Source organism: Eptatretus burgeri, chromosome 2 (assembly GCF_056783735.1).
Source record: "Eptatretus burgeri isolate ZD-2024b chromosome 2, Ebu_testis_v1, whole genome shotgun sequence".
In the NCBI taxonomy this organism is placed as follows: domain Eukaryota; kingdom Metazoa; phylum Chordata; class Myxini; order Myxiniformes; family Myxinidae; genus Eptatretus; species Eptatretus burgeri.
The window spans coordinates 49,669,743-49,697,277 of record NC_140962.1 but is presented as its reverse complement, the minus strand read 5'-3'; the positions used below and the strand labels follow the sequence as shown (position 1 = coordinate 49,697,277).

General features: G+C 41.0%; 1 protein-coding gene across 4 annotated transcripts in view; it reads right to left on the bottom strand.

Moving 5' to 3' along the window:
• Positions 1-27,535, bottom strand: part of NEB (nebulin) — a 439,712-nt gene that overhangs the window by 117,809 nt on the left and 294,368 nt on the right. For all 4 annotated transcript variants that reach the window (XM_085869257.1, XM_085869259.1, XM_085869258.1 and 1 more), the window contains 14 exons: positions 21,097-21,201; positions 20,765-20,869; positions 20,473-20,580; positions 19,797-19,904; positions 17,281-17,388; positions 16,968-17,072; positions 16,645-16,749; positions 11,034-11,132; positions 8,158-8,262; positions 7,662-7,766; positions 7,247-7,351; positions 2,359-2,463; positions 2,027-2,131; positions 1,824-1,928 (listed from right to left, as the gene is read on the bottom strand). In XM_085869257.1, coding sequence (XP_085725383.1) covers positions 1,824-1,928; positions 2,027-2,131; positions 2,359-2,463; positions 7,247-7,351; positions 7,662-7,766; positions 8,158-8,262; positions 11,034-11,132; positions 16,645-16,749; positions 16,968-17,072; positions 17,281-17,388; positions 19,797-19,904; positions 20,473-20,580; positions 20,765-20,869; positions 21,097-21,201 — 1,473 coding nt within the window. The remainder of the gene's footprint in view (positions 1-1,823; positions 1,929-2,026; positions 2,132-2,358; positions 2,464-7,246; positions 7,352-7,661; positions 7,767-8,157; positions 8,263-11,033; positions 11,133-16,644; positions 16,750-16,967; positions 17,073-17,280; positions 17,389-19,796; positions 19,905-20,472; positions 20,581-20,764; positions 20,870-21,096; positions 21,202-27,535) is intronic.

Here is a 27,535-nt window from a genome sequence, read left to right as displayed (position 1 = left end):
TATATATATATGTATATATATATATATATATGTATATATATATATATGTATATATATATATATATATATATATATATATATATATATATATATATATATATATATATATATATATATATATATATATATATATATGTATATATATATATATATGTATATATATATATGTATATATATATATATATATATATATATATATATGTATATATATATATATATATATATATGTATATATATATATATATATATATATATATATATATATATATATATATATGTATATATATATATATATATATATATATATATATATATATATATGTATATATATATATATATATATGTATATATATATATATATATATATATATATATATATATATATATATATATATATATATATATATATATATATGAATATATATATATATATATATATATATATATATATATATATATATATATATATATATATATATATGTCTTGTGATTGATATATACTAGTATGGGCCTGAAGGGGTGGGTCCGTAGGTGAGTGCCAGTATGTGCAGCCCGAAGGTGAGTGCCAGTATGTGCAGCCCCTCTCTCCCCCCTAGTCTCGCCCCTCCTCTCTCCTCCCCCCTCTCGCCCCTCTCTCGCTCCCCCCTCTCTTGCCCTCCTCTCTCCACCCTCTCTTGCCCTCCTCTCTCCCCCCTCATCTCACCCTTCCTCTCTCCCCCCTCCTCTCTCGCCCCCACTCTCATCCCCCCCTCTCGCAGATATTGGTCGACAGATAAATGGTAGTAACATGGGAACCGCTCGTCCGATTAATATCAAACCTCGAAAAGGCACATCCGCGGGTTCCCAGCAATATTCCTGGCAAGTTTCAATCAGATCGGACCGTCAATCATGCAAAAAAAAAAAAAGAATAAATAAATAAACATTAATTGTGACGTCATAGCACCGTGTCTTGTCATTCGTCGACAGATAAATGGCCGTAACTTGGGAACCGCTCATCCGATTGACATCAAACCTCGAAAAGGCACATCTGCGGGGCCCCGGCAAGTTTAAATCAGATCGAACTGGCGGTTGTCGAGAAACGGCGGTCGCAGACAAACAGACGGACAGACAGACAGACAGACAGACACACACACACACACACACACACAGAGATTGCTGGAATATATATATATATATATATATATATATATATATATATATATATATATATATATATATATATATATATATATATATATATATATATATATATATATATATATATATATATATATATATATATATATCACCCTGGTAATGTCTGTGCTCACTACACTGTTCTCACTTCCACTGCACCATCCCCACTCTACCACTCTCACATCATTAATGTGGTGTTGATGTAGTTCAGGCTTGATGGGCCAAATGCCCTCCTCCTGTATCATCGTTCCTTGCGTATTGCATGTGGATTGGTTGAAAAAATAAACCGAGGTTTCTTGGACCATTGGGAGAATCTCATTCCAATGACTTTTAGAATGTCCCATGTACATATTCAGCTTCCCTCCCTGACCCTTTCCCACATTCCCCCTGACCCTGAGTAAGTTGGTGATCACTCTAACAACCATAATATGCAAAAATTAAACTGCATTATTGTAGAGCCAGGAATGAAAGTGCCACACTAGATATTATTATTGTAGGCTGGATTCCGACAAGCAAGTTTTTTTCCTGCCATGCCCATTCTATCTGTTACAAAAATAACTTGATCATTGGCACACACAATAGCTGTTAAAATGTGGAGGATGCAAAAATTGTGAGGGAGAGGTGTGAACGAAACATTCCGGACTTACATCACTGATGTTATCCATAACGATATTGTGGTGCAAGACATCAGGACGATCTGGGATAGTGTGCCAAATACCCAGCTGCTGTACATAGTTCGCCTTGTACCTCACCTAGGAAGGAGGAATGTTGTATGTTGCTTACCATTTTCTCATTCAAATAAATATCAACTGCAGAAAATTGAGTGCAAGAACAAGTTGAAGACACTCACAGTGCTGATATCGCCTGTGACCTTTCGATGGTGAACAATGTCCTTGGCATCTTGCACTGTAAAGTACTTGCCTTTTGCATTTTCATAGGCCTCTTTGTAGCGCAGCTGGGTTAAGAATTGGCAAGAGGAGATGTACAACAGAAAGTGAACAGATGGAAGGAAAGAGACATTGGAAGAGACACTGTGCTATCAGATACTTTCTGAGTTTATTTTAAGAATGTTCTTTAACTGGATTTTTGCTGAATCACAGCTTACATTTACAAAATGAAGAAAATAATGGAGGAAAGAAAATAGAAGTTACGATCAAGAAGAGAAACAAGAAATGCCCTTACATCACTGGCGTTCATGTATGATTGCTTGGCCATGCACACAGCAGGAGAATCAGGTACCAGGACATACTTGGATTTGCTCTTCTCGTATGCTTCATGATATTTCTTCTACAATATGGAAACAAAAATAAAAGTCAAACATCACATCAATGCTCTCTCAGACATGGCCTTCTCTAAAGTTCTCTGCATCAGGCCACACATTCACAAATTCATCCAAGATAAGGATAAAGTAAAAGTGTGCAATAATTTACATTAAAAAAAAAACTTTGCTATGTCACAAAACCCTGAGGTCTTCAATTGATTGATATTCTAACCGGCAACTGGATATAGTTCAAACTTGCATTTATTTAAAAGATATAGCACAAGTGATATACGTATGGCACTGCACACAGCAGCACAAATGATGACTGTCTCTGTCTGTCTGTCTGTCTGTCTGTCTGTCTGTCTGTCTGTCTGTCTCTGTCTCTGTCTCTCTCTCTGTCTGTCTCTCTCTCTGTCTGTCTCTCTCTCTGTCTGTCTCTCTCTCTGTCTGTCTCTGTCTCTCTGTCTGTCTCTCTGTCTGTCTCTCTGTCTGTCTCTCTGTCTGTCTCTCTGTCTGTCTCTCTGTCTGTCTCTCTGTCTGTCTCTCTGTCTGTCTCTCTGTCTGTGTCTCTGTCTGTGTCTCTGTCTGTCTCTGTCTGTCTCTGTCTGTCTCTGTCTGTCTCTGTCTGTCTCTGTCTGTCTCTCTCTCTCTCTCTCTCTCTCTCTCTCCACTTTACCATTCATATACACTCGAAGGAAGAATATTCACGAAAGTCACTTCCTCTACTATCTACTCATTCACTGGATGTTTCCATAACAAGGAGACTCTAGAATTACTCATTAATACAAGACAGTTCAATATTCAGAAGTAACTGGAAATTTCCCAAACTCTCAGGGTCTTTCCACACATTTTAAAGTCTAACTGCATACAATATTAATACTTGTTACCTTTTTACTTTACTAAACTTTTAGAATAAACACCTCACCACAACAAACATTACAAAGTCAACTAGAAGGACATGCGATAGAGCGCTTACCTCCGCCCGGATCCAGATCCGGATCTTTATCAAAATGGAATAAACTTGTCCTTGTCACACACCCAATTTGTCCACCAACTTTCATCCAAAACCGTCCATATCTTTTTGAAATGTCATGCTATATATCGTTTTAGCCCCATCTCTCAATGGTGAGAGAAAAATTTTTTAAAAATTAAAAAATTATTGTATCAGGATTTGGATTTGGATGTTCACAAAGATTGAATCGATTTGTCCTGTCAGACACCCAACATGTCCACCAAGTTTCATCCGAATCCATCCATAACCTTTTGAGATATCGTGTTATATATCATTTTATCCCTATCTCTCAATGGTGAAGAATCATCACTTTTTAAAATTCTAGGAGCCAGATCTGGATCCAGATCTTCATCAAAATCTAATCAATTCGTCCATGTCACATACCCAACCTGCCTGCCAAATTTCATCCAAATCCGTCCACAACTTTTTGAGATAGCCTGCACATAAGCAAACAGCCAAACAAACAAGAAGAAGACGTCATACAGAGCACGATACTTGCAAAATCCATAAAACGATTTTGACCTCAAAAATAATTGGTGGTTGAATTCAGTGACCTGATATGAAAATGCTCTTCAAATTTCAAGTCAATGGGATGAAAATTGAGGAATTTAGAAATACCACCTTCATTGTTGACCTTGGGCCCATGTTGACCTATTGGTCGATGTTGACCTCAAAAAGATTTGGCTGGTTTAATTCATTGACATGAAATATTAATCCTCTTCAAATTTCAAGTTAATCGGATGAATATTGAGGATTTTAGAAATGTCACCGAAGTTGTTGACCTTTTGACCTCAAAAAACCATAGACTTTTTGCTTATGACAAACTTCACCATGTGGTGAAGTTTCGTGAAGATCAGTTTAAAATTGTGACCTGTAGGCGATAAAGAGACAGACAAACAAACAGACAGACAGACAGAATAACAAAATGGACCAACCAATATACTTGAAAAATCTTCGATTTTGCAAGTAACAAACAAACGGACAGAAAGGGGTGAAAACATAACCTCCTTCACCTTCGGTGGGCAAAGGTAAAGATAGTCCTGGCAGGATTCCATTTCTATCAGTAAATGTAAATTAATGCCAATTTCAGATTATACTCACAGACGAACGAAAAAAAATGATATCGTCAATTTGCGAAATTCATAGAAAGGAGACATAAAAATGATGGTTAATAACTTATTATGGTTCAATTAATGTGTTTAAAATACAATGAGTAAAGCAGGTACGTATTTACATCTCTGTAAAAAAAAAACAGCTGCTCTGTGGCGGAGCTTTCAGTGGATAGTGCATCATGCATGGGGTTAAAGGTGAGCAAGGGTATACGCAGTTATGTTTTTCATGGAAGGTTAAACGGCACGGCACTAATGATAACAGTGGTATAACACAATTAAATAAATTACGTATTCCTGAAAATATACATCGATAAAAATCTAAATAAAAGCTCAAAAATAAACTTTTTATGCGTCAAAAACTTTTTAAAAATAAAAAATTGAATTCTACTAAGTTTAGTCACACATAATAATAAACAATTCCTTCGATATTGAATCGGAAGCAGAGATGCAATGACATTGAACTGAACTAATCCATCCATCCACTGGGACCATACTCTGTACAGAGTGTTGGTGCGACCAAAGCAGTCTCCTGGGCTATTGGACACAATCCTGGATGGGTCACCACTCCGACGCAGGATACTCGAAAGGCTCAATCATCCCAGCAAGCTGTTACTCATTTTTCTGACCTCGGAAGGATGATGGGCTGAATCAACCCCGCCTGGTATTAATTCAATAGCCAAGCACGATTTGAACTCAAGTCCCTAAAATTTTAAGCCAGTCACCTTAACCATTAAGCCCACACCAGGCCCACTGAACTAATACACCACCTACAAGTCACTCCTAAAGAATTTGAAACATGCTGAACTCCACATAATTTTAACTTTCTGCTGAACTCAACTCCTTCTCCCTGCTTTATTTTGCCTTTAATAACTTCCTGCACCTTGTATCTTCTCTCATACATAACAACTATAATTTTCTACTCTCGCTAACTTTGTTCAATGGTTAGTTTCAGGTTTTCCTGTTTCAAATCACTGCATTGAATAATCGGTATGTTCCCCTTACCAAAACCCCAAAGTGGCAATTTCATGCTTTGATCTTCAGACCAAGGCCAGTTTGAACAGAGGTCATGGAATGTTAAGTAGTAAAGTAATCTTCATACAAAATAGCTTAATGCTGAATATTTTTGTTGCTTTTCATGCATTGCATTGCAGAGATATTTAACAGATCTGGTGTCATTCCCAATGGAGCGTTTTTGTACGGGCAACCTTTTATGGTCACAACAGCAAGCATTGTTTGAAGGTATTTTTTAATCCAGCTCATGCTATGGAACTGTAATCAAATGCCCAAATAATATGTAAAGGTGCATAATTAGTCCACTGGACTAATTGTAAAAGTTATATTTCCAAAGAAATTATAATTATGGTTAAAGTCAATTGATCTTTAAAATTAAAAGAGTAAAATGGATTTTTTTGTCCATTATATAAAGAAGGGGTTCATTATATAAAGAGTTTACTTGTATCCTGTACGAACCATGTTGCAAATCATACTCGATAATTATCCCTTAGGCCCATGCAGTGGGAGATAGGGTATGCGGGTTCAGAAGACTAGGGCTTGAAGTATCCGTGTGTGTGTGTGTGTGTGTGTGTGTGTGTGTGTGTGTGTGTGTGTGTGTGTGTGTGTGTGTGTGTGTGTGTGTGTGTGTGTGTGTGTGTGTGTGAGCGAGCCCATTGTTCTTGAGGGCAGAAGGTCAAGGTCGCATAAAATCGTCACTTTTCATCTGATTGACTTTAAATTTGAACAGAATTTGTATATTTGATAACTGAATTGGTTCAACCAAAAGATAAAAGCCTATTCATTTTGAGGTGAATAGGTCAAAGGGTCAAAGGTCAAGGTTGCATAAAATCATGACTTTTCATCCAATTGACTTGAAATTTGAACAGGGTTTGGATATTGGGTCACCGAAAAATATAGTCTGAGATCAAAAGTCAAGTTCACATAAAATCATCAATTTTCATTCTATTGACTTGAAATTTGAACAGAATTGGCATATTTGGTCAATGAATTGGTTCATCAATCAAAAGTTGGGCACTTGTTGTTTTGAGGTCAAAAGGTCAAAGGTTCCATAAAATCATCATTTTTCTTCCAATTTCCTTTAAATTTTAAGAGGGTTTGCATATTGGGTCACTGAAGCCAATTGTTTGAGGTCAAAAGGTGAAGGTTACATAAAGTCATCAATTATCATCTAATTGACTTGAAATTTGAACAGAATTTTCACATTTGGACACTGAATTGTTTTTCCAATCAAAAGCTAGAAGCCTACCATATTGTTTTTAAGGTCCAAAGGTCAAGGTCACAGTGATTGATTTTGCAAGTACTGGTAGATGACTGCTTATCTGTCTGTCCAGGCTATAACATGTTTTTTTTTAAACCATCTGAGCTTTATTAAATAACATTTTTACAAAACTTTGTTATGAGAATATGGAGAACACTAGTAAATAAATTTTACATTACTTTATTTCAGGTGTTATTTTCGTCAAGTATAGTTTGAGTACAAAGCGGATGTGGACGGGCTTTACATTTTTTGCTGCTTTCTAGTCATCTCTGTAAACCCCTTACCACAAATGGCATTTTAATGTAGGAAGTTTTTTAATGCAATAAATGCACATTTCGATTGTACACAATGTAGTAAAAACTCTTCATGATACAATTGTTAATCGTACAGCTTCCTCTCTCCAAACTACTCACAGGACTGAAGAGATGTCGAATATTACTCAAGTGTTTCCAGGCGGGACTGTCAGGCACGAAGGTATACTGAGGTCTCTCCTTCAATGCCACTTCCGTGTATGTGGACTGCAAATTCACAAAGATGTGAAGGACTAACTATGCGTTTATGTGAAGTTTCCAGGAAAGCTCAAGAACAATTAATGCTTCCAAAACTAATATGTCCAATACAAAATTGAAGACATTTTATATTTAAGCAAAGATATCCGAGACAACCCAGACTACCACAAATGACACCAACACAAATCACAAGCAATAATAATGTTAATTGAATAGTAATACAATTTATTATGGACAACAAATATACTTGATGTGAGAAACATTTTTTACAAATCAAAATTATTCAGAAAAGACCATCAAACAAATAAAGGTCACACACCTGGCTCTGCAGACCCTGAGATTGCTTAGCTTGAACCATTGACACTGTATCTGGCACCATTGTATAATTCTTCTGCACTTCCTTGCCTGCTGCTCGGTAGGAAATCTGCAACGGCAGAATAAACATCGCCATGTCCCTATTCGTCACAATGAGTATGAAGATAAATAATTATTTATAACTAGATTAAAAGGTCACAAAAAGCAAAACAAGCCACCATGGACAAAATGGATAGAATATCAATCTGGATATTGTCCCACTATTCTTCTGGTGTTCCTATAGGTCCAACAGACGAGATTAAAAGATGAGCAATCGCATAAGGTTTTGGCCCACGAAGCTCAGTACCTTGAGAAATGGAAGGATTTAAACAGAAATAGCTGCTGGATCAAGCAAACGGGATTTTTTTTACAATGCAGACATAAATACAGATACAGATACAGACACATGGATGCAAATGCACAAACATACACAAACATACACACAAACACAAGTAACTTGCCTCACTCAAGTGAGACTTCAGTTCCTGGAGGGTTCTGTAAACAGGTGTCTGCAGCACTGTAGATACCTTGTCACGTGAAGCCTTTGCAGCCTGGGGGTATTTGTACTAAAAAACAAACAACAGAAAGGCAGAAAATTCCATCGAGAGATCAATTTGAATGAAGAATGAAATTCACTGGTATCTTGCAAAACATGACATCATCATAAACTGCCTGAAATCCTTAGGGAAACAACAAAATGACTGAAATATATTCATTCAAATTGATGTTTTAAATGTAAAATGGTTAATTTATATAAGTTCAGCCAAGGTTCTTCAGTTGGACATTTCTATATAGCTACCTGTACGACATATTTGGAGTTAATGTGTGTGTGTGTGTGTGTGTGTGTGTGTGTGTGTGTGTGTGTGTGTGTGTGTGTGTGTGTGTGTGTGTGTGTGTGTGTGTGTGTGTGTGTGTGTGTGTGTGTGTGTGTGTGTGTGATTGGTTGTTATCTCCATATGTGGGTTTCAGAAGGTGGAACAGAGTCTGACTATGGCTCGAAGTATCCACCTCCGTTTTGGTAAGGGATCATGTTTCATGGACCAAGCTGTGAAGTTTTCTTGATACCTCCACCACCGAAGGTGGGCAGAGATTAGGTTTTCACCTGTCTGTCTGTTTGTCTGTCTGAGCAAGATATCTCAATAACTTATGGACGGATTTGGATGAAATGTGGTGGACAGGTTGGGTGTGTGCTCATCATGACTATTAGATTTTGGTGAAGATCCGAATTCTGCTAAGCTTTTGCAAAAATCTATCCAACTCTAGGAGTAGCAGCCCAACAAACAAACACACAACCACCGGTCCGTGATTTATAGTAAGGATACATTTTCTAGTGAGGAGTGGTGCTTTGTAAAGATTAATTTTGCTGGTACAATGCACTATATAAAAATGGTTGAGAAATGACTGTTCACACTTCATGGGATCAAAAAGATCCAGATCCGGATACTAGAATGTTTTAAGTGATTCTTCATAATTGAGAGATTGGGCCAAAAACGAGACATAGCACGATATTTCAAAAAGTTATGGAAGGGTTATGATGAAACTTGGTGGATGAGTTGGGTATGTGACAACAACAAGCCAATTAGATCTTAGTTGAGGTCTGGATGCAGATCCGGCCTATCAGTGGGATACAAAACGGTAACCGTTCAGCCTGGCGGAGGTCTGTGCACTCTACAGTGCCTTTCTTGTTACCCTCGCCAGAGGAGAGGGTATTGCATTTGCGTCCGTTTGGTTGTTTGGTTGTCTGTTTGTCCGCACAGAACATTAGTGTTTTTCTCTGCAACTGCTTGTCAGATTGAGATGAAATTTTCACCATTGGTGCGACTACTCATGTACAATGTTTTAATGATAATTTTGACATCACAGGTCACGTGGTGTGGCAGCCATATTGGGAAAACGGGAAAAATTTAGACCTCTGTATCTCTGAAACCGCCCGAAAGGAAAAATTGAAACTTGGCACACAGCAAGTACTCCTCATAGGGAATGAGCATGATTTTTTATGATGTCGTAAGTGCTCTCGTTATGACGTCATAATTTCATATGTAGAACGCCACATCCAATCATAATGACAATTTTTGAGGGTCATCTAGGGATAAAATGGTCCACAGAAGAAAAAAAAAATATATATATATATATATATATATGACATCATCGGTCACATGATTCGGCAGCCATATTGTTTAAGAAAAAAAAGAACCTTCAAAAATCCCCTTCTCTGAAGTGGCTGAACAGATTGAGGTGAAAATTTACACGTATGACCACCTGTCCATGAGGAAAAAAAGGTTCACACGTATGATATCATAGATCACATGGTTTGGCAGCCATATTGGATTTACCCTAAAACCTATATAAAAAAATTCACCACTCAAAAGAAGTCCTGGCGAGGGTCTGCAATCTCTGAATGTTCTTTTTCTTGTTCTCAAAGTTTTGTGTCAAGGCCTCTTTTCAGGATCATCACAGAGCCCCAGACAGCTTCCAACTGCAGTTTGTTTGGAGTAATATTCCCTGGGATGATTTCTAAGATCTCCGTAAGGTTCTTCTTTATCGTACCTGTTACTCAATTATCATTGGTACAATTGCAGCACTCTTCAGTTTCCAGGATCATTTGATTTAATTTCTAAGATCTGGTATTTGGTAATTTTCTTGATTTCTGTATTGTTTAGGCCAAAATTGCTGGGTGCTGACACCTAAATTAGCAATGCCTTCCTTTCCTTTTGTACCCAAGTACTATGTGCAGTTGCAATGCTTTGTTTTCTATGTTCACACTCGATGGGATCATTAGGTCGTTCATGAGCATTACTTCCTCGTTTTCAATGATTGCTTTTGGTTCATGTTCCATGAATTTTCTGAAACTGGGATATCAAAGTTTTTTTGCAGATGTGCCAGTGGATTACTCTACATACCTTGTTGTGCGCCTTTGTGTGTACAGCTGTTCTGATATGAGATTTTCACATCCCAAGAGGAGGTGACTTATGCTTTGTGTTTCTACCTTGCAAAATCTACACCTGCTGGATGATTGACTTCATCTCACCATCTTCTTGAAGCTATTGATGTGTCCCTGGTCTTGAGCATTTATTATGATTCATTCTCTGTCCCAGTTGAGCTGACCTCTTCTTAGCCATTCCAATGAGTCTTCTTTGGTCTATGCCCAATATGTCCAACTTTTTTTTTTTAACATCTTCCTGCTCTTTTATCATTCTCCCAGTTGTCAGTGTATATTTGCTGGTATTTTGCTTTATATTTTTATTTTGTCTTTTTTTCATTTGTTGGGGCTGTATTCGTGTGTGTGTGTGTGTGTGTGTTTTATGATTGTGTACACAGGTGAATCTCTTCCACATACATTGTAAAGGCGCCAGGACTGATGCCGTAGCATTTCAGGTGTATCATACACGAGACATCCCAGGCCTTTGATCCAGTTGAGGTCATCCTTGTACTTTACCTGTGGTGGGTGAAGATAAGAATGTGTCAGGACTGATGGCAAGTGTGGAAGAGGAAAGAGACCATAATAAGTTGGAGGAAATAAAAATTAAAATGGGAAGAACTATTTTAGGCCAACACATATTTGGAGAAGTGTGTGGGGGAGGGGAAGAGGGTTTATCATAGTTCTCAAATAATTTCAAAGTATTATGAGTTTCCTAAAATATATATGCACTTTCCTTTTTTCTACACACTCTTATTTTCACTCATCTCAATTATTTTGCAACATTTTCTGATCAGAACCATTCGATTGGACAATAATCTCACATGACATAAGCTTAAGAGGCAATGCTGTGTGATGCGATGTGTGAGTCAATTTGTTGAAAATGGTAAATTAGCAGAGTACCCGCCCCACGGGCGATCTTCTTCCAAGCATGCAACACATTCGTCTGATGCATGCCTGTATCTGGTGGTGTATAGGCAAATGACAGCTCTGTATACTAAGACAAATAACCCTGGTTACATGCATGAAGCAAAAATATACCTACTGCTTATAATTCAAAACACCTCACTGCTCTGTAAAACGTGGGGGCAGGAATACAGGACTGTAAGTGGTGGAGACTTGTAAAACTCTCCCCCACTTGGAGGTGGCGCTACATGATACACATTTACATAGAGAATTTGTGCCCCGCCCCCCCCCTCCGCCAAGACCACTGGCAAAGATAAAAAAACACCCATATACATGAATTGGGGTTACGCTGATCCCATGTTGCAAACCCACAAACAAACACACAACCACTGGTCCCTGAATTATAGTAAGGATACATTGTCTAGTAGGGAGTGGTGTTTTGTAAAGATTTATTTTGCTGGCACTATTTAAAATGGTTGAGAGATGACAGAGTGGTTATTTTAAATGCTTAAGATGCAGATGGGGTCAGGGACGAGAAGAGTGGATGAAAAAAAACAAAAACTTATGAAATGTCCCATTTACTTAATACCTGATACCTCTGGGAGTGAAAACATTTTTTTTTTAAATACAAGTCAAATCTGGACCTAAAAAAAATCGGTGAATTAGCAGGAGAGATAGAGGAAACATTGGGGGGGGGAGGTGGGATGGGCATGTTTTAATGGTTCACAAGCAATTTCACAAAGAAACAGTCCGCATGTTTACTTTAAAGTGCAATATGTACTGGGTCAAGGTTTTAAACCTTTACAAAATACCAATCAATCTTTCTTATATATCACAAGAGATTAAAAACCTTTATTGTGAGTCGACAGTGGGAATTTTAAAAGGAAACTTAAAGTAAGCTCTGTGTCATAATCATTAGTATGCTTCTCTGAGTCTGGGAGGTCGGTGGTTCGAATCCTGATCAAGTCATACGAAAGACTTCAAAAATGGTAGATGCTGCTTTCTTGCTTGACGCTCCGCATTTAAATATTGATAGAGAATGGACAGGCAACCATTGGGCAGACTTTATGGGCCAAATAGTCTCCTTTTGCATTGAACTTCCTTGTAAAGGAACTCAAGTTATTATTATTATTATTATTATTATTAATATAAAATTTAATTAAACTCCCTCCACAGTTGGGGAATAAATTTGAAGAGTGTTCAATCACTAAGAGTCTCGAACAAGGAACTAACAAGCTATTCCAAGGTTAGACCGTAAGGTTCATGCAAGGGTATAAGGTGTGATTATGTCAAAAATGTAAGTAGGCACCAATTGTGTTTGGATTTAATGTTTATTGGGAAAATTTAAAAAATCTATCCACTGGTGTCCTGGGAGCCAGTAACATGCTTTGAGAATTGGAGTGATGTGATCAAATCTGTGAGACTGCAATATGAGCCTTGCAAGTACATTCTGAATCAGTTGTAAGAGCCTGAGAGAAGAAGCAAGTATGTGAACAATGAGCTACAGTAATCCAAGTGATGTATTATGAGCGCGTGAACCAGAGTTTCAGGTGTCTTCTGATTTAGGCATGAGCAGATTTGTGCAGTATTGTGCAGATGTTAGAAAACAGACTTCCAGATTTCAGCAATGTGCGGAACTTGAATTAAAAACCAGAGGAGGAGAGGACAGGTGATGGTGTCCAAGTATCACAATCTTGGGTAAGATCTTTTAAAGAATGTATAGAGCATGAAGGATCAGCATATCAGTCTTCACAACATTGAGTTTGACAAGGTTCATGGACATACATATATTTAAATTGTAGACAGACAACAATTGAAAGTTGTAGAAGAGAGCACATCATCAGGTTTATGGATAAGGTCGTAGTTCATGAATTGATCATCATTTGCGTTACAGGGTCAAAATATTCAATTTTTCAGTTTTCTCTGTGTTGATAGACATCACCAAGCTACATGCACTGGTGTGAAAAAACAATTAGCAAAAACCACTAATTCACGGCGAATATGGTATTTTTAATTATGAACTTTAATGGATAATGCATTACAAGGAAAACACATTTTCGTGTATATCTCGAATTCACCCTTTCTGAGTAAATTGGATGTGGATCAGTTATCCTTTGGCCGTTTTGGACAATTCAAGTGCCAAATTAATCCTGAGAATCTGTTAGATACATAACTATGCAAAGATATTTACTAGATCTCTTTTAGGAGTTTGTACATATTGGTCAGGGTTTGCTGAATATTTTTTATTGAAAATCTGCCAACTTTTGACCAAATTGACCATATTCCACCCAAAGACACAATTTTCTCAGAACTTTATCTTGCTTACTTTATTCTATAACAGTCCTCCAATATCATCAGAAAAACACAATGAACCTTACAACCTGAGAATTTGTTTAATTCATTCGCCATCTATGGCCGCCCAGGTCGAGCCAGTTCCAGGCGAGGATGCCAGTCCATGCGCATGGCTGGGTGCAGTCATACTATCACAAACCTAGTCCATATACTACCACAAACCTAGTACAAATACTACCACAAACCAAGTACAATTACTACTACAAACTATAGGGGTATCCCATCTGCACATCAAAAGCCTTATAATAAATATCTCAAAATTTGTGTCCGACTGTTACCAGGTATGACTTGAATAACGAGTTGAATAATCAATTTTGCATCATCCAACAGCAAGTCCCAAGTGTTACTCACCTAAAAAATAAAATAGATTAGATTAAAGCTTATTGATTGAAATAAATTCAGTTTATTCCAAATTTGACTCACCACATCCACCGCCTCTGCCATATCCGCCCCCGCCGCCTGTTTACTCCACCCCTGACTTGTATCACTTATTTGCCTGTTACACAAAAACTATTGCATATTTTTTATTTCTGTTTTTTCCGCATTAAACTAGACAAAATTACCTTTCTTCTCATACTAAGATATCTAGATATCTGTGGTTTTTCTGGTCTGTAGTCAAAGTGGAAAGTGGATGTTTTGAAAAACATGTAACAACTCCATCTTTTTAGGGTGACCAGTTCATGAACTACGACCATAAGTAATCTGGGTAGCATCAGCATATCAATGAAAGCTGATATTAAAATGACTTAAAATTGTACCAAGTGGATGCAGATAAAGAGAAAACAATCTTTCCGCAGTCTCTTCAATGTCATTCTGCAATCCAGGGCTTCAGGACAGCTGTTCCCCACCATCTCAGATCACCCCCCCCCCACCCAAAACCATGATATTTTCTACCCTTGTTCACCCCCCATTCCAACCCCCGAGCCAACCTCCTTCCAAATTTCCAGTTTTTCTTTCCTGAGCGTTTCTGTATCCATCTCGTCCACCCTGTGTGTCCTCCATCATCATTCTTTCCCACATACTTAATTTCTCCAAGTCTCCCTCCATTTTGTCCTTCAACTCTGCTGTTGGTGTGTTACCCCACCACCTGTTTTTCTACTGTTCCTTTTGTTATTTTACATCCTCATCCATTCTATATGCTTTCGTTCCTCCATATGCCTCGACATTGTATACAAAAAAACCCACGACAACACTGGAACAAAAACAGATCCCCGTGGAATACCAATAGATCGATCAAATGGATCTGATGAATATCCCAGCAATGTTTACAGTAGTTATATGATCTATAAGGTAAGATTTAAACCAAAGTAAAATTTAAACAAAGATTTAAATGAAGGAACATGTCTTTGAGAGTGCAGAAGAATGATGGTGCGCACATGTGCACAAACGCATGTTATACACAGGCCACTTGTTGAAGACCAGCACGGTTCATAGCGGTGTCGTGTAAACGTGTAAGCTGAATTACATAAGTTTGCTCGAACAGGTTTCTTATGAAAAATTTCAAAAAAAAAATATTTTGCTCAAGAGAATGAGAGGAGACATGAAGGAGCAAGAGGGTTCGGAAAAGAAATGGAGGAAACTTAAAGGGAATGCAATGGCAAAGAATGTATTATACTGCCTGGAAGGTCATTGTCAAAGGTGCTACAAAACTGTGATCACAGCCAAGATTGATTATGACTGAATTAACACAGGTACAGGAATGTAATGGTGGTCAAAAAATCCACACAACTTATGCACATTCAGCAATCATTGCTAAATCACTTCCTATAACTGAGTCAAGAGCAATTATGCAATTAGTATTATATGATGACTCCAACTCGGTTATTTTGGAAAATACAGGCAGCATTCTTTCATTGACATAGTCTCTTGTTTTCAGAAGTCACGACGCACATTCTAACCCAGCCTCGTGAATTGAAAAGCGCGAGGAGGAAGTTTAATGCAGGGGTCACAGAATGGTTCAGAAAATGTAAGGGGGGAGGAGAGGTACTCAAAAACACAGCTCTGATCAACCAAGGTCTGGTGGAATGGCAGGACATCCCCACCACCCCCAACCCCCAATACATTTTGAAATATTAGGCTACATTTCCAGAATTTTGGAGCCTTTTAGTTACTTGCTTATGGGAAGCATTTCACAACATTTTCATAATTAACTGCTTGGAAACGCTAAAAAAAAAGAACCTGCACGAAACCATTTTCCAGTTACCAGCCATTGACATGGACAAGACAGTCGATTATTCAGGAATAAATTGTTTCGTAAAAAGTTTAGTTTGATTGTATGAACAAAACAATTTATGAAAAGGAATGGTGGGAAATCCCAGCTCAAGATAGTCTAAGACAAAGAAACACTGCTCAGCTCAAGATAGTCTAAGACAAAGAAACACTGCTCAGATGATCAATTCTCAAGCACTCACACTGAGGTGGCCTGACGATGATCAGTAGTAAGAGAAGAGAGAATGGGAAGAAATAATAAAGGGGAAAGAATGAGAGATCCTGTTGTCTGCTCATGAATCCTCAGAAGACATACATTACCTAATTTGACCGAGGTGCTTACACATTACTCATTACACAGATCTACTCAGCATTGCCCACGGTGAGTATAGGAACTCTACATATAGATGGCACTGTTTACAGGTTAAACAAAGAGATGACACTGTAATCATATCAATGGGATGAGATGGAGAATGTAGAATCCTATTAATTACTTTTCCAAAAAGAGAGAGGGATTGTAATATAGTATGAGGGAATGAAAGAGAAAGACCAAAGTGAGTCTTACATCACTTGTAATGATGCCCACATACTGGTGGTGGGCGAGTTCAGGTGTGAATGGCATGCTGATAAGGGTTCCCTTTGTTTTGTTGTATGCCTCCTTATACACCAGCTGGAAATCAAAACCAGAAGAGTGGGAACAGGTGGATGGCCAGGATGAAAGGAAACAGGGATCGATCAGGAGATGACAAAAGCAATGGATATTTAAGGAGAATGTATATGGTGTGTGAGCACGTGGTGTGTGTGTGTGTGTATGCTGGTAAATGTGGTCAGGTGCAGGCGGTGTGAAAGTATATTATTTTGGTGTGTCAAGCTATGTGATAGACTCACATCACTGATGGCTTTCTGTGTGGCTTTGACCTGCCTTGTCCGAGGAGTATCGACACTGGGGTGGATTCTGTCCTTGTTCTTGTGATAGAGTTTTCGGTACAAACGCTGGGCAAATCAGATCAAACGACAGTATAACACATCAAATAACATCAAAGCACAATGAGCAAGTGAAAATATAATGGCAATGTACCCAGATAAACTGTACCAAAAATGATAAATAATTTTGTTTTGGAATAAACTTTTTTAATAGTAGGATATCAAGAGGAATATGGAGAGACAAGTGCTGATTGTGATGTGGGATGAGCATACGAACCTCGTTTTGAAACTTCTCGGCTCTCCGGACGGCTTGGAAGAGCACCGAGTCAGGAATCAGTTGATATCCTCTGGCCTTGCTCTTTTGGTAGTCATCCCGGTAATGCACCTTGAAAAATCGACCATCTCAGGTATGTCACAAATACTAATGGCAATGTGTCATCATGAATGGCAAGTAATGTTTCAAGACATCATGTGCTCATTTCAGCATTAATTGTCACAACCGAACTACCAACTATGAAAACTATAACAGAAAAATAGAAATGTAGTGGGTAAAGACAAAAAAAAAGGTAAAATAACAATAACATGCAAGACCAGAATTTAGTAACAAGGTGTTGAGATCCAAAAGGGGGTTTTGTTGGAGAAGGCCCATATAAACAATATAACAGCAGAGCAAGGTGGAACAATGTGGAATAAGATGCCCCTGTAAGGAAACGCGGGGAAACATTAGCTAATGTAATTTGAAGCAGTAATAACAAGTATTTATTTCCCCTGATAAACTTATAACTGTAAATTACCAATCAGATTATGGGTTTGCTTGGTTATACAAGGTGGGGCAGAGAAACGGGTGATTTAAAAAACTCAGTCATTAAATAAACATTTTGTATTTGCCAAATTACAAACATGCCATCTTAACGTACGTAGCATGCCATTTATTTATTGACGATCACATCCTCGAGGTGACCTCCATCTCTGCACAGGCATTCCTCTAGTCTTGCACGCATGTTTCCCATGACGCGGTGTGGCATCTCCAAAGAAATTCCGGCAATTTTTTTAACCAAGTATTTCTTTCAGCTCTTCAATATTGTATGGGCGATGAGAGTATACCTTGCTTTTTAAGAGCCCCCATGAAAAAAGTCACATGCCGACAGGTTTGGGGACCTTGGAGGCCAAGTAATGTAACTATTCCTGCAGATGATGTGGTTATGAAAAAGTAGTCGAACGGCGGCAAATTGACACTCTGGCAGTATGAGATGTCACGCCATGTTGTTTAAACCAACTGGCCTCACTAATTTGAGGAAACCTAGTAGCTAGTGGATCAGTCAAAAAAGTTGCGATCATGTTGGCATAGCGAAGATCGGTTTTTAAAATCTCCAGTTTCTCTGCCCCACCCTGTACAAGTGTAACGAGTCACACATCACACAAATGCCATTGTGCACGTTCAGCTATTAATTGTTGAACCAGTGTTTTGTCTTACTTATTAACACCCTGATATGTCACAATTCATCAGGTGGGGCGGGGGTGGGGGGAGGAAAGGACATTTACATGTAAATAAATCAATCCTGAAGTTTTTGATCATCAATCATTTCTAAGTATTTAATTCTGAGTATGACCTGCTTGTAATGAGTTAATACATGGTGTCCAATAAACTACAAAAAGGCATTCATTATATTGGGTATGGTGTTTTGAATAAAAGTATCGCGATGGTAAATCATTCATTCACACAATCACTGTCAAGCACTCTCACTCAATGGCCCCAATCTTGTGGGGTTGGTCGAAGAACGTGTTTGGCCCAAGTCTTTCATGAACCAGCTGGCGAGGCCAGACATTTGACTGAAGGTGGCAGGAATTTGGAATTTTATCAGAATGCTGGCAATACCTCGCCTACTCTTCCTGAATGACACAGTGAGATCTTCCATCAATGACCAGTATTTGCAGATGGAAGCATCTTAACGTCCTTTTGATAGATGGTGCACACAATGATACATCACCGCCATGTGAAACACCAGGAAGATACTTTATAGCTGCGTCGAGATTCAAACCCAGGCTAGATAGCTCAGAGGGGAGTACACAAACCTGTCATGTATCCTCCTAGCCTGACAGTGGCAATTCACTCCACTGTATTAACTCCTGATATTGTCGTATTCATTATAATGATACAACAGTATCCACTATGGGGAATACTGAAATATCCACTCGAGCTGTACCGTAGTATCAGCTGTTATATGGTGTTACTGTGTGGCCAATAGAGAGTAGAAATTACGACAGCATTGGATGACATTACTATGGAGGAGGAGGAGGAGGAGATTGGGACCATACTCTGTGCAGAGCGTTCTTGCTGCCGAAGCAGTCTCCTTGGCTATTGAGCACAATCCTGGATGGGTCACCACTCCGACACAGGATATGCGGGCACTCATTTTGCCGACCTCGGAAGGATGACAGGTCAAGTTAACCCCACCTGGTATTAATTCAACAGCTGAGTGGGATTTGAACTCAGGACCTTGGGATCCAAAGCCCGCCACCCTAACCATTAAGTCAACATCAGGTATACATTACTATGGCATTACCATAATATATATTTTCAGATGTGGATGATGATTTCGGTACTGCAGGGAATAGCTTTGATAAAGTTGATGATGAGAGCAGTTCCAAAAGTAAAAAAAAAAAAAAAAAAAAAACATTTGGAAAGGAGAAAATGAGCGAACTACTTTAAAATAAAAATATGAGAAAGTTATCGTTTCTGAAGGTGATACATCAAGCTGTCATGCGTTCTGACAGGCTCGGAGTGACACTCACTTCATCCAGATTGTGTGTCGCATTTTTGGCATTTAGGTGGCTCAGAGCATCCACAGGCAGCTTGTACCCTGTGGGAAGAACCTTCTTTCCAGTGCTGCGGTATAGAATCTGTGAACAAAAGTGATTCAGACCGTGAGGTTGGGACAGCCATGCAGGCAGAGCTTTTAATCTAATCACAGCTCTTTTTCTCTCAATATTTTCCAGCTTTTGCCATTACTATCCTTCGTCGTTACACTTTGCTTATGAATATCAAAGATGTTGTTGTTGTTCATCTTTCGGCTGCTCCCGTTAGGGGTTTTACGCCGGATGCCCTTTCTGACGCAACCCTGGTCGCCTCTTACGACACAGGGATCAGGATTTGGGTTTCGCCATGATTCCGGGCTGCTCTACACCCTGCCCAGTGCAGAGCCCCCGTCCTCAAGGGATCCTCCAACCCAAGCCTCCGAGTCGCCGGATTACAGGCGCATGCCACTACGCCCGGGTTTATGAATATCAAAGATCTAATGGTATATTTCATGCAAGAATAAACCCTGTTCAATTGACCAAACTGCTCACCGGGACATGTCGGTGTCCATAACCATGTTAAACTAACAGCCGAGCAGATACATCGGTTCCTAAAGTGATCCTCCAACAAAATGTCGATATGAATAATGCAATATAAATGAAATACACCCACCTCACTCTGCATGAGATTGGCTTGTTTTGCTCGGTCGGTGTCCACCGTGTGTTTCGTCGGGATGAGCGTTCCACGAACCTTGTTGATGTAGTTGTGGTGATACTTCACCTGCGTGGCAAAAACAAAAAGAGTGAAAAATTAGATTTCTTTTTTTCCCTAATAGCACATGGCCATGCCATTTTAAGGCAGAAATAACGAGCATGCCGAAGACAGCTTCATTCACGGAGTTGGCACAATGTGCAGTAGGTTCATACTAATGATCGCAATAATTTCTAAAAATGTGGAAACTTGCATCGCTCTGCTGGTTGCCACTGGTTACAGCCTGCCGGTACTCAGGACGGTCAAGGACAGTTTGGTACTGGTGTTTTGCCAGCTCACCCTCGGCCTTGTACTTCACCTGGAAGAGAATGAAGTAAATGGAATGGGTACTTAATGTCGGAAGTGAAAAAGCGCATGTTTGAAAAGCCAGTGTTTTGTCATTATGACAACCTATAGAGCAGGTGTATTTCTTAACACCATTACCAGACGAGACAAGAAGAACTCATTTGCCACATATGCCATTCTGAATTATGACAAAAAGTCAAAAGCATTGGATATGAGCGACTGTGGAAAGAGAGGACTCACTTCACTGAGGATGTCGTGTCTAAGCTGTGCAAGTTTCATGTCGGGTGTATCGTAAATGAGGCAACCAACTCCTTTGATCCAGTTCAAATCATCTTTGTAGAACCACTGTGAGAAAAGGTAAAAGGATAAAAGAATAGAAACAATAAGAGCTCAGGGAAAAACTTTCATGTACTTCATACTATTAAATCTGCTGTTGCTTCCCTTTTGTCGAACTTATGTATTTTTCTAACAGCTTTCCACAACAAAACAGGCAAAGAGAATTCTGGAGACTCAGAGTGACTTTCTTGATTAAACTTATTTTAATGATAGTATGGATATTTTTAAATTTAACCCTTTCAACCCTGAGCTCCTTGGACTTTCAGCAACACCCGCTCCCGAGAGAAAAATCTGGCTGATGGGCTATACGGAGGTTTGAATAGTGGCTGGTAAACTGGCCGCTCGAGTATATGAATGTTTGAATAGCGGCTGGTAAACCGGCCACGCGGGTATATGAATGTTTGAATAGCGGCTGGTAAACCGGCCACGCGGGTATATGAATGTTTGAATAGCGGCTGGTAAACCGGTCGCGAGGGTATATGAATGTTTGAATAGCGGCTGGTAAACCGGCCACGAGGGTATATGAATGTTTGAATAGCGGCTGGTAAACCGGTCGCAAGGGTATATGAATGTTTGAATAGCGGCTGGTAAACCGGCCACGAGGGTATATGAATGTTTGAATAGTGGCTGGTAAACCGGCCACGAGGGTATATGAATGTTTGAATAGCGGCTGGTAAACCGGTCGCGAGGGTATATGAATGTTTGAATAGCGGCTGGTAAACCGGCCACGAGGGTATATGAATGTTTGAATAGCGGCTGGTAAACCGGTCGCAAGGGTATATGAATGTTTGAATAGCGGCTGGTAAACCGGCCACGAGGGTATATGAATGTTTGAATAGTGGCTGGTAAACCGGCCACGAGGGTATATGAATGTTTGAATAGCGGCTGGTAAACCGGTCGCGAGGGTATATGAATGTTTGAATAGCGGCTGGTAAACCGGCCACGAGGGTATATGAATGTTTGAATAGCGGCTGGTAAACCGGTCGCGAGGGTATATGAATGTTTGAATAGCGGCTGGTAAACCGGTCGCGAGGGTATATGAATGTTTGAATAGCAGCTGGTAAACCGGTCGCGAGGGTATATGAATGTTTGAATAGCGGCTGGTAAACCGGTCGCGAGGGTATATGAATGTTTGAATAGCAGCTGGTAAACCGGTCGCGAGGGTATATGAATGTTTGAATAGCGGCTGGTAAACCGGTCGCAAGGGTATATGAATGTTTGAATAGCGGCTGGTAAACCGGCCACGAGGGTATATGAATGTTTGAATAGTGGCTGGTAAACCGGCCACGAGGGTATATGAATGTTTGAATAGCGGCTGGTAAACCGGTCGCGAGGGTATATGAATGTTTGAATAGCGGCTGGTAAACCGGTCGCGAGGGTATATGAATGTTTGAATAGCGGCTGGTAAACCGGTCGCGAGGGTATATGAATGTTTGAATAGCAGCTGGTAAACCGGTCGCGAGGGTATATGAATGTTTGAATAGCAGCTGGTAAACCGGTCGCGAGGGTATATGAATGTTTGAATAGCAGCTGGTAAACCGGTCGCGAAGGTATATGAATGTTTGAATAGCGGCTGGTAAACCGGTCGCAAGGGTATATGAATGTTTGAATAGCAGCTGGTAAACCGGCCGCGAGGGTATATGAATGTTTGAATAGCGGCTGGTAAACCGGCCGCGAGGGTATATGGATGTTTGAATAGCGGCTGGTAAACCGGTCGCGAGGGTATATGGATGTTTGAATAGCAGCTGGTAAACCGGCCGCGAGGGTATATGAATGTTTGAATAGCGGCTGGTAAACTGGCCACGCGGGTATATGGATGTTTGAATAGCAGCTGGTAAACCGGCCGCGAGGGTATATGGATGTTTCAATAGCGGCTGGTAAACCGGTTGCGAGGGTATATGGATGTTTGAATAGCGGCTGGTAAACCGGTCGCGAGGGTATATGGATGTTTCAATAGCGGCTTGTAAACCGGTCGCGAGGGTATATGGATGTTTCAATAGCGGCTGGTAAACCGGCCACGAGGGTATATGGATGTTTCAATAGCGGCTGGTAAACTGGCCACGCGGGTATATGGATGTTTGAATAGCAGCTGGTAAACCGGTCGCGAGGGTATATGAATGTTTGAATAGCGGCTGGTAAACCGGTCGCGAGGGTATATGAATGTTTGAATAGCAGCTGGTAAACCGGTCGCGAGGGTATATGAATGTTTGAATAGCGGCTGGTAAACCGGTCGCGAGGGTATATGAATGTTTGAATAGCGGCTGGTAAACCGGTCGCGAGGGTATATGAATGTTTCAATAGCGGCTGGTAAACCGGCCGCGAGGGTATATGAATGTTTGAATAGCAGCTGGTAAACCGGTCGCGAGGGTATATGGATGTTTCAATAGCGGCTGGTAAACCGGTCGCGAGGGTATATGGATGTTTCAATAGCGGCTGGTAAACCGGCCGCGAGGGTATATGGATGTTTGAATAGCAGCTGGTAAACCGGTCGCGAGGGTATATGGATGTTTCAATAGCGGCTGGTAAACCGGTCGCGAGGGTATATGGATGTTTCAATAGCGGCTGGTAAACCGGCCACGAGGGTATATGGATGTTTCAATAGCGGCTGGTAAACCGGTCGCGAGGGTATATGGATGTTTCAATAGCGGCTGGTAAACCGGCCGCGAGGGTATATGGATGTTTGAATAGCAGCTGGTAAACTGGCCACGCGGGTATATGGATGTTTGAATAGCAGCTGGTAAACCGGTCGCGAGGGTATATGAATGTTTGAATAGCGGCTGGTAAACCGGTCGCGAGGGTATATGAATGTTTGAATAGCGGCTGGTAAACCGGTCGCGAGGGTATATGAATGTTTGAATAGCGGCTGGTAAACCGGTCGCGAGGGTATATGAATGTTTGAATAGTGGCTGGTAAACCGGCCACGAGGGTATATGAATGTTTGAATAGCGGCTGGTAAACCGGTCGCGAGGGTATATGAATGTTTGAATAGCGGCTGGTAAACCGGTCGCGAGGGTATATGAATGTTTGAATAGCAGCTGGTAAACCGGTCGCGAGGGTATATGAATGTTTGAATAGCGGCTGGTAAACCGGTCGCGAGGGTATATGAATGTTTGAATAGCAGCTGGTAAACCGGTCGCGAGGGTATATGAATGTTTGAATAGCAGCTGGTAAACCGGTCGCGAGGGTATATGAATGTTTGAATAGCAGCTGGTAAACCGGCCGCGAGGGTATATGAATGTTTGAATAGCGGCTGGTAAACTGGCCACGCGGGTATATGGATGTTTGAATAGCAGCTGGTAAACCGGTCGCGAGGGTATATGGATGTTTGAATAGCAGCTGGTAAACCGGCCGCGAGGGTATATGAATGTTTGAATAGCGGCTGGTAAACTGGCCACGCGGGTATATGGATGTTTGAATAGCAGCTGGTAAACCGGCCGCGAGGGTATATGAATGTTTGAATAGCAGCTGGTAAACCGGCCGCGAGGGTATATGAATGTTTGAATAGCGGCTGGTAAACTGGCCACGCGGGTATATGGATGTTTGAATAGCAGCTGGTAAACTGGCCACGCGGGTATATGGATGTTTGAATAGCAGCTGGTAAACCGGTCGCGAGGGTATATGAATGTTTGAATAGTGGCTGGTAAACCGGCCGCGAGGGTATATGGATGTTTCAATAGCGGCTGGTAAACCGGCCACGAGGGTATATGAATGTTTGAATAGCAGCTGGTAAACCGGTCGCGAGGGTATATGGATGTTTCAATAGCGGCTGGTAAACCGGTCGCGAGGGTATATGGATGTTTCAATAGCGGCTGGTAAACCGGCCACGAGGGTATATGGATGTTTCAATAGCGGCTGGTAAACCGGTCGCGAGGGTATATGGATGTTTCAATAGCGGCTGGTAAACCGGCCGCGAGGGTATATGGATGTTTGAATAGCAGCTGGTAAACCGGCCACGAGGGTATATGGATGTTTCAATAGCGGCTGGTAAACCGGTCGCGAGGGTATATGGATGTTTCAATAGCGGCTGGTAAACCGGCCACGCGGGTATATGGATGTTTGAATAGCAGCTGGTAAACCGGTCGCGAGGGTATATGAATGTTTGAATAGCGGCTGGTAAACCGGTCGCGAGGGTATATGAATGTTTGAATAGCAGCTGGTAAACCGGTCGCGAGGGTATATGAATGTTTGAATAGCGGCTGGTAAACCGGTCGCGAGGGTATATGAATGTTTGAATAGCGGCTGGTAAACCGGCCACGAGGGTATATGGATGTTTCAATAGCGGCTGGTAAACCGGTCGCGAGGGTATATGGATGTTTGAATAGCAGCTGGTAAACCGGTCGCGAGGGTATATGAATGTTTGAACAGCAGCTGGTAAACTGGCCACGCGGGTATATGGATGTTTGAACAGCAGCTGGTAAACCGGTCGCGAGGGTATATGAATGTTTGAATAGCGGCTGGTAAACCGGTCGCGAGGGTATATGAATGTTTGAATAGCAGCTGGAAAACCGGTCGCGAGGGTATATTAATGTTTGAATAGCGGCTGGTAAACCGGCCGCGAGGGTATATGAATGTTTGAATAGCAGCTGGTAAACTGGCCACGCGGGTATATGGATGTTTGAACAGCAGCTGGTAAACCGGTCGCGAGGGTATATGAATGTTTGAATAGCGGCTGGTAAACCGGTCGCGAGGGTATATGAATGTTTGAATAGCAGCTGGAAAACCGGTCGCGAGGGTATATGAATGTTTCAATAGCGGCTGGTAAACCGGCCACGAGAGTATATGGATGTTTCAATAGCGGCTGGTAAACCGGTCGCGAGGGTATATGGATGTTTCAATAGCGGCTGGTAAACCGGTCGCGAGGGTATATGGATGTTTCAATAGCGGCTGGTAAACCGGCCGCGAGGGTATATGGATGTTTGAATAGCAGCTGGTAAACCGGTCGCGAGGGTATATGAATGTTTGAACAGCAGCTGGTAAACTGGCCACGCGGGTATATGGATGTTTGAACAGCAGCTGGTAAACCGGTCGCGAGGGTATATGAATGTTTGAATAGCGGCTGGTAAACCGGTCGCGAGGGTATATGAATGTTTGAATAGCAGCTGGAAAACCGGTCGCGAGGGTATATTAATGTTTGAATAGCGGCTGGTAAACCGGCCACGAGGGTATATGGATGTTTCAATAGCGGCTGGTAAACCGGTCGCGAGGGTATATGAATGTTTGAATAGCGGCTGGTAAACCGGTCGCGAGGGTATATGAATGTTTGAATAGCAGCTGGAAAACCGGTCGCGAGGGTATATGAATGTTTCAATAGCGGCTGGTAAACCGGCCACGAGGGTATATGGATGTTTCAATAGCGGCTGGTAAACCGGTCGCGAGGGTATATGGATGTTTCAATAGCGGCTGGTAAACCGGTCGCGAGGGTATATGGATGTTTCAACAGCGGCTGGTAAACCGGTCGCGAGGGTATATGAATGTTTGAATAGCAGCTGGTAAACTGGCCACGCGGGTATATGGATGTTTGAATAGCAGCTGGTAAACCGGTCGCGAGGGTATATGAATGTTTGAATAGCGGCTGGTAAACCGGTCGCGAGGGTATATGAATGTTTGAATAGCAGCTGGTAAACCGGTCGCGAGGGTATATGAATGTTTGAATAGCGGCTGGTAAACCGGCCGCGAGGGTATATGAATGTTTGAATAGCAGCTGGTAAACCGGTCGCGAGGGTATATGGATGTTTCAATAGCGGCTGGTAAACCGGTCGCGAGGGTATATGGATGTTTCAATAGCGGCTGGTAAACCGGCCGCGAGGGTATATGAATGTTTGAATAGCGGCTGGTAAACCGGCCGCGAGGGTATATGGATGTTTGAATAGCAGCTGGTAAACCGGCCGCGAGGGTATATGAATGTTTGAATAGCAGCTGGTAAACCGGTCGCGAGGGTATATGGATGTTTCAATAGCGGCTGGTAAACCGGCCACGAGGGTATATGAATGTTTGAATAGCGGCTGGTAAACCGGTCGCGAGGGTATATGGATGTTTCAATAGCGGCTGGTAAACCGGTCGCGAGGGTATATGGATGTTTCAATAGCGGCTGGTAAACCGGTCGCGAGGGTATATGAATGTTTGAATAGCGGCTGGTAAACCGGCAGCGAGGGTATATGAATGTTTGAATAGCGGCTGGTAAACCGGTCGCGAGGGTATATGAATGTTTGAATAGCGGCTGGTAAACCGGCCGCGAGGGTATATGAATGTTTGAATAGCAGCTGGTAAACCGGTCACGAGGGTATATGAATGTTTGAATAGCGGCTGGTAAACCGGTCGCGAGGGTATATGAATGTTTGAATAG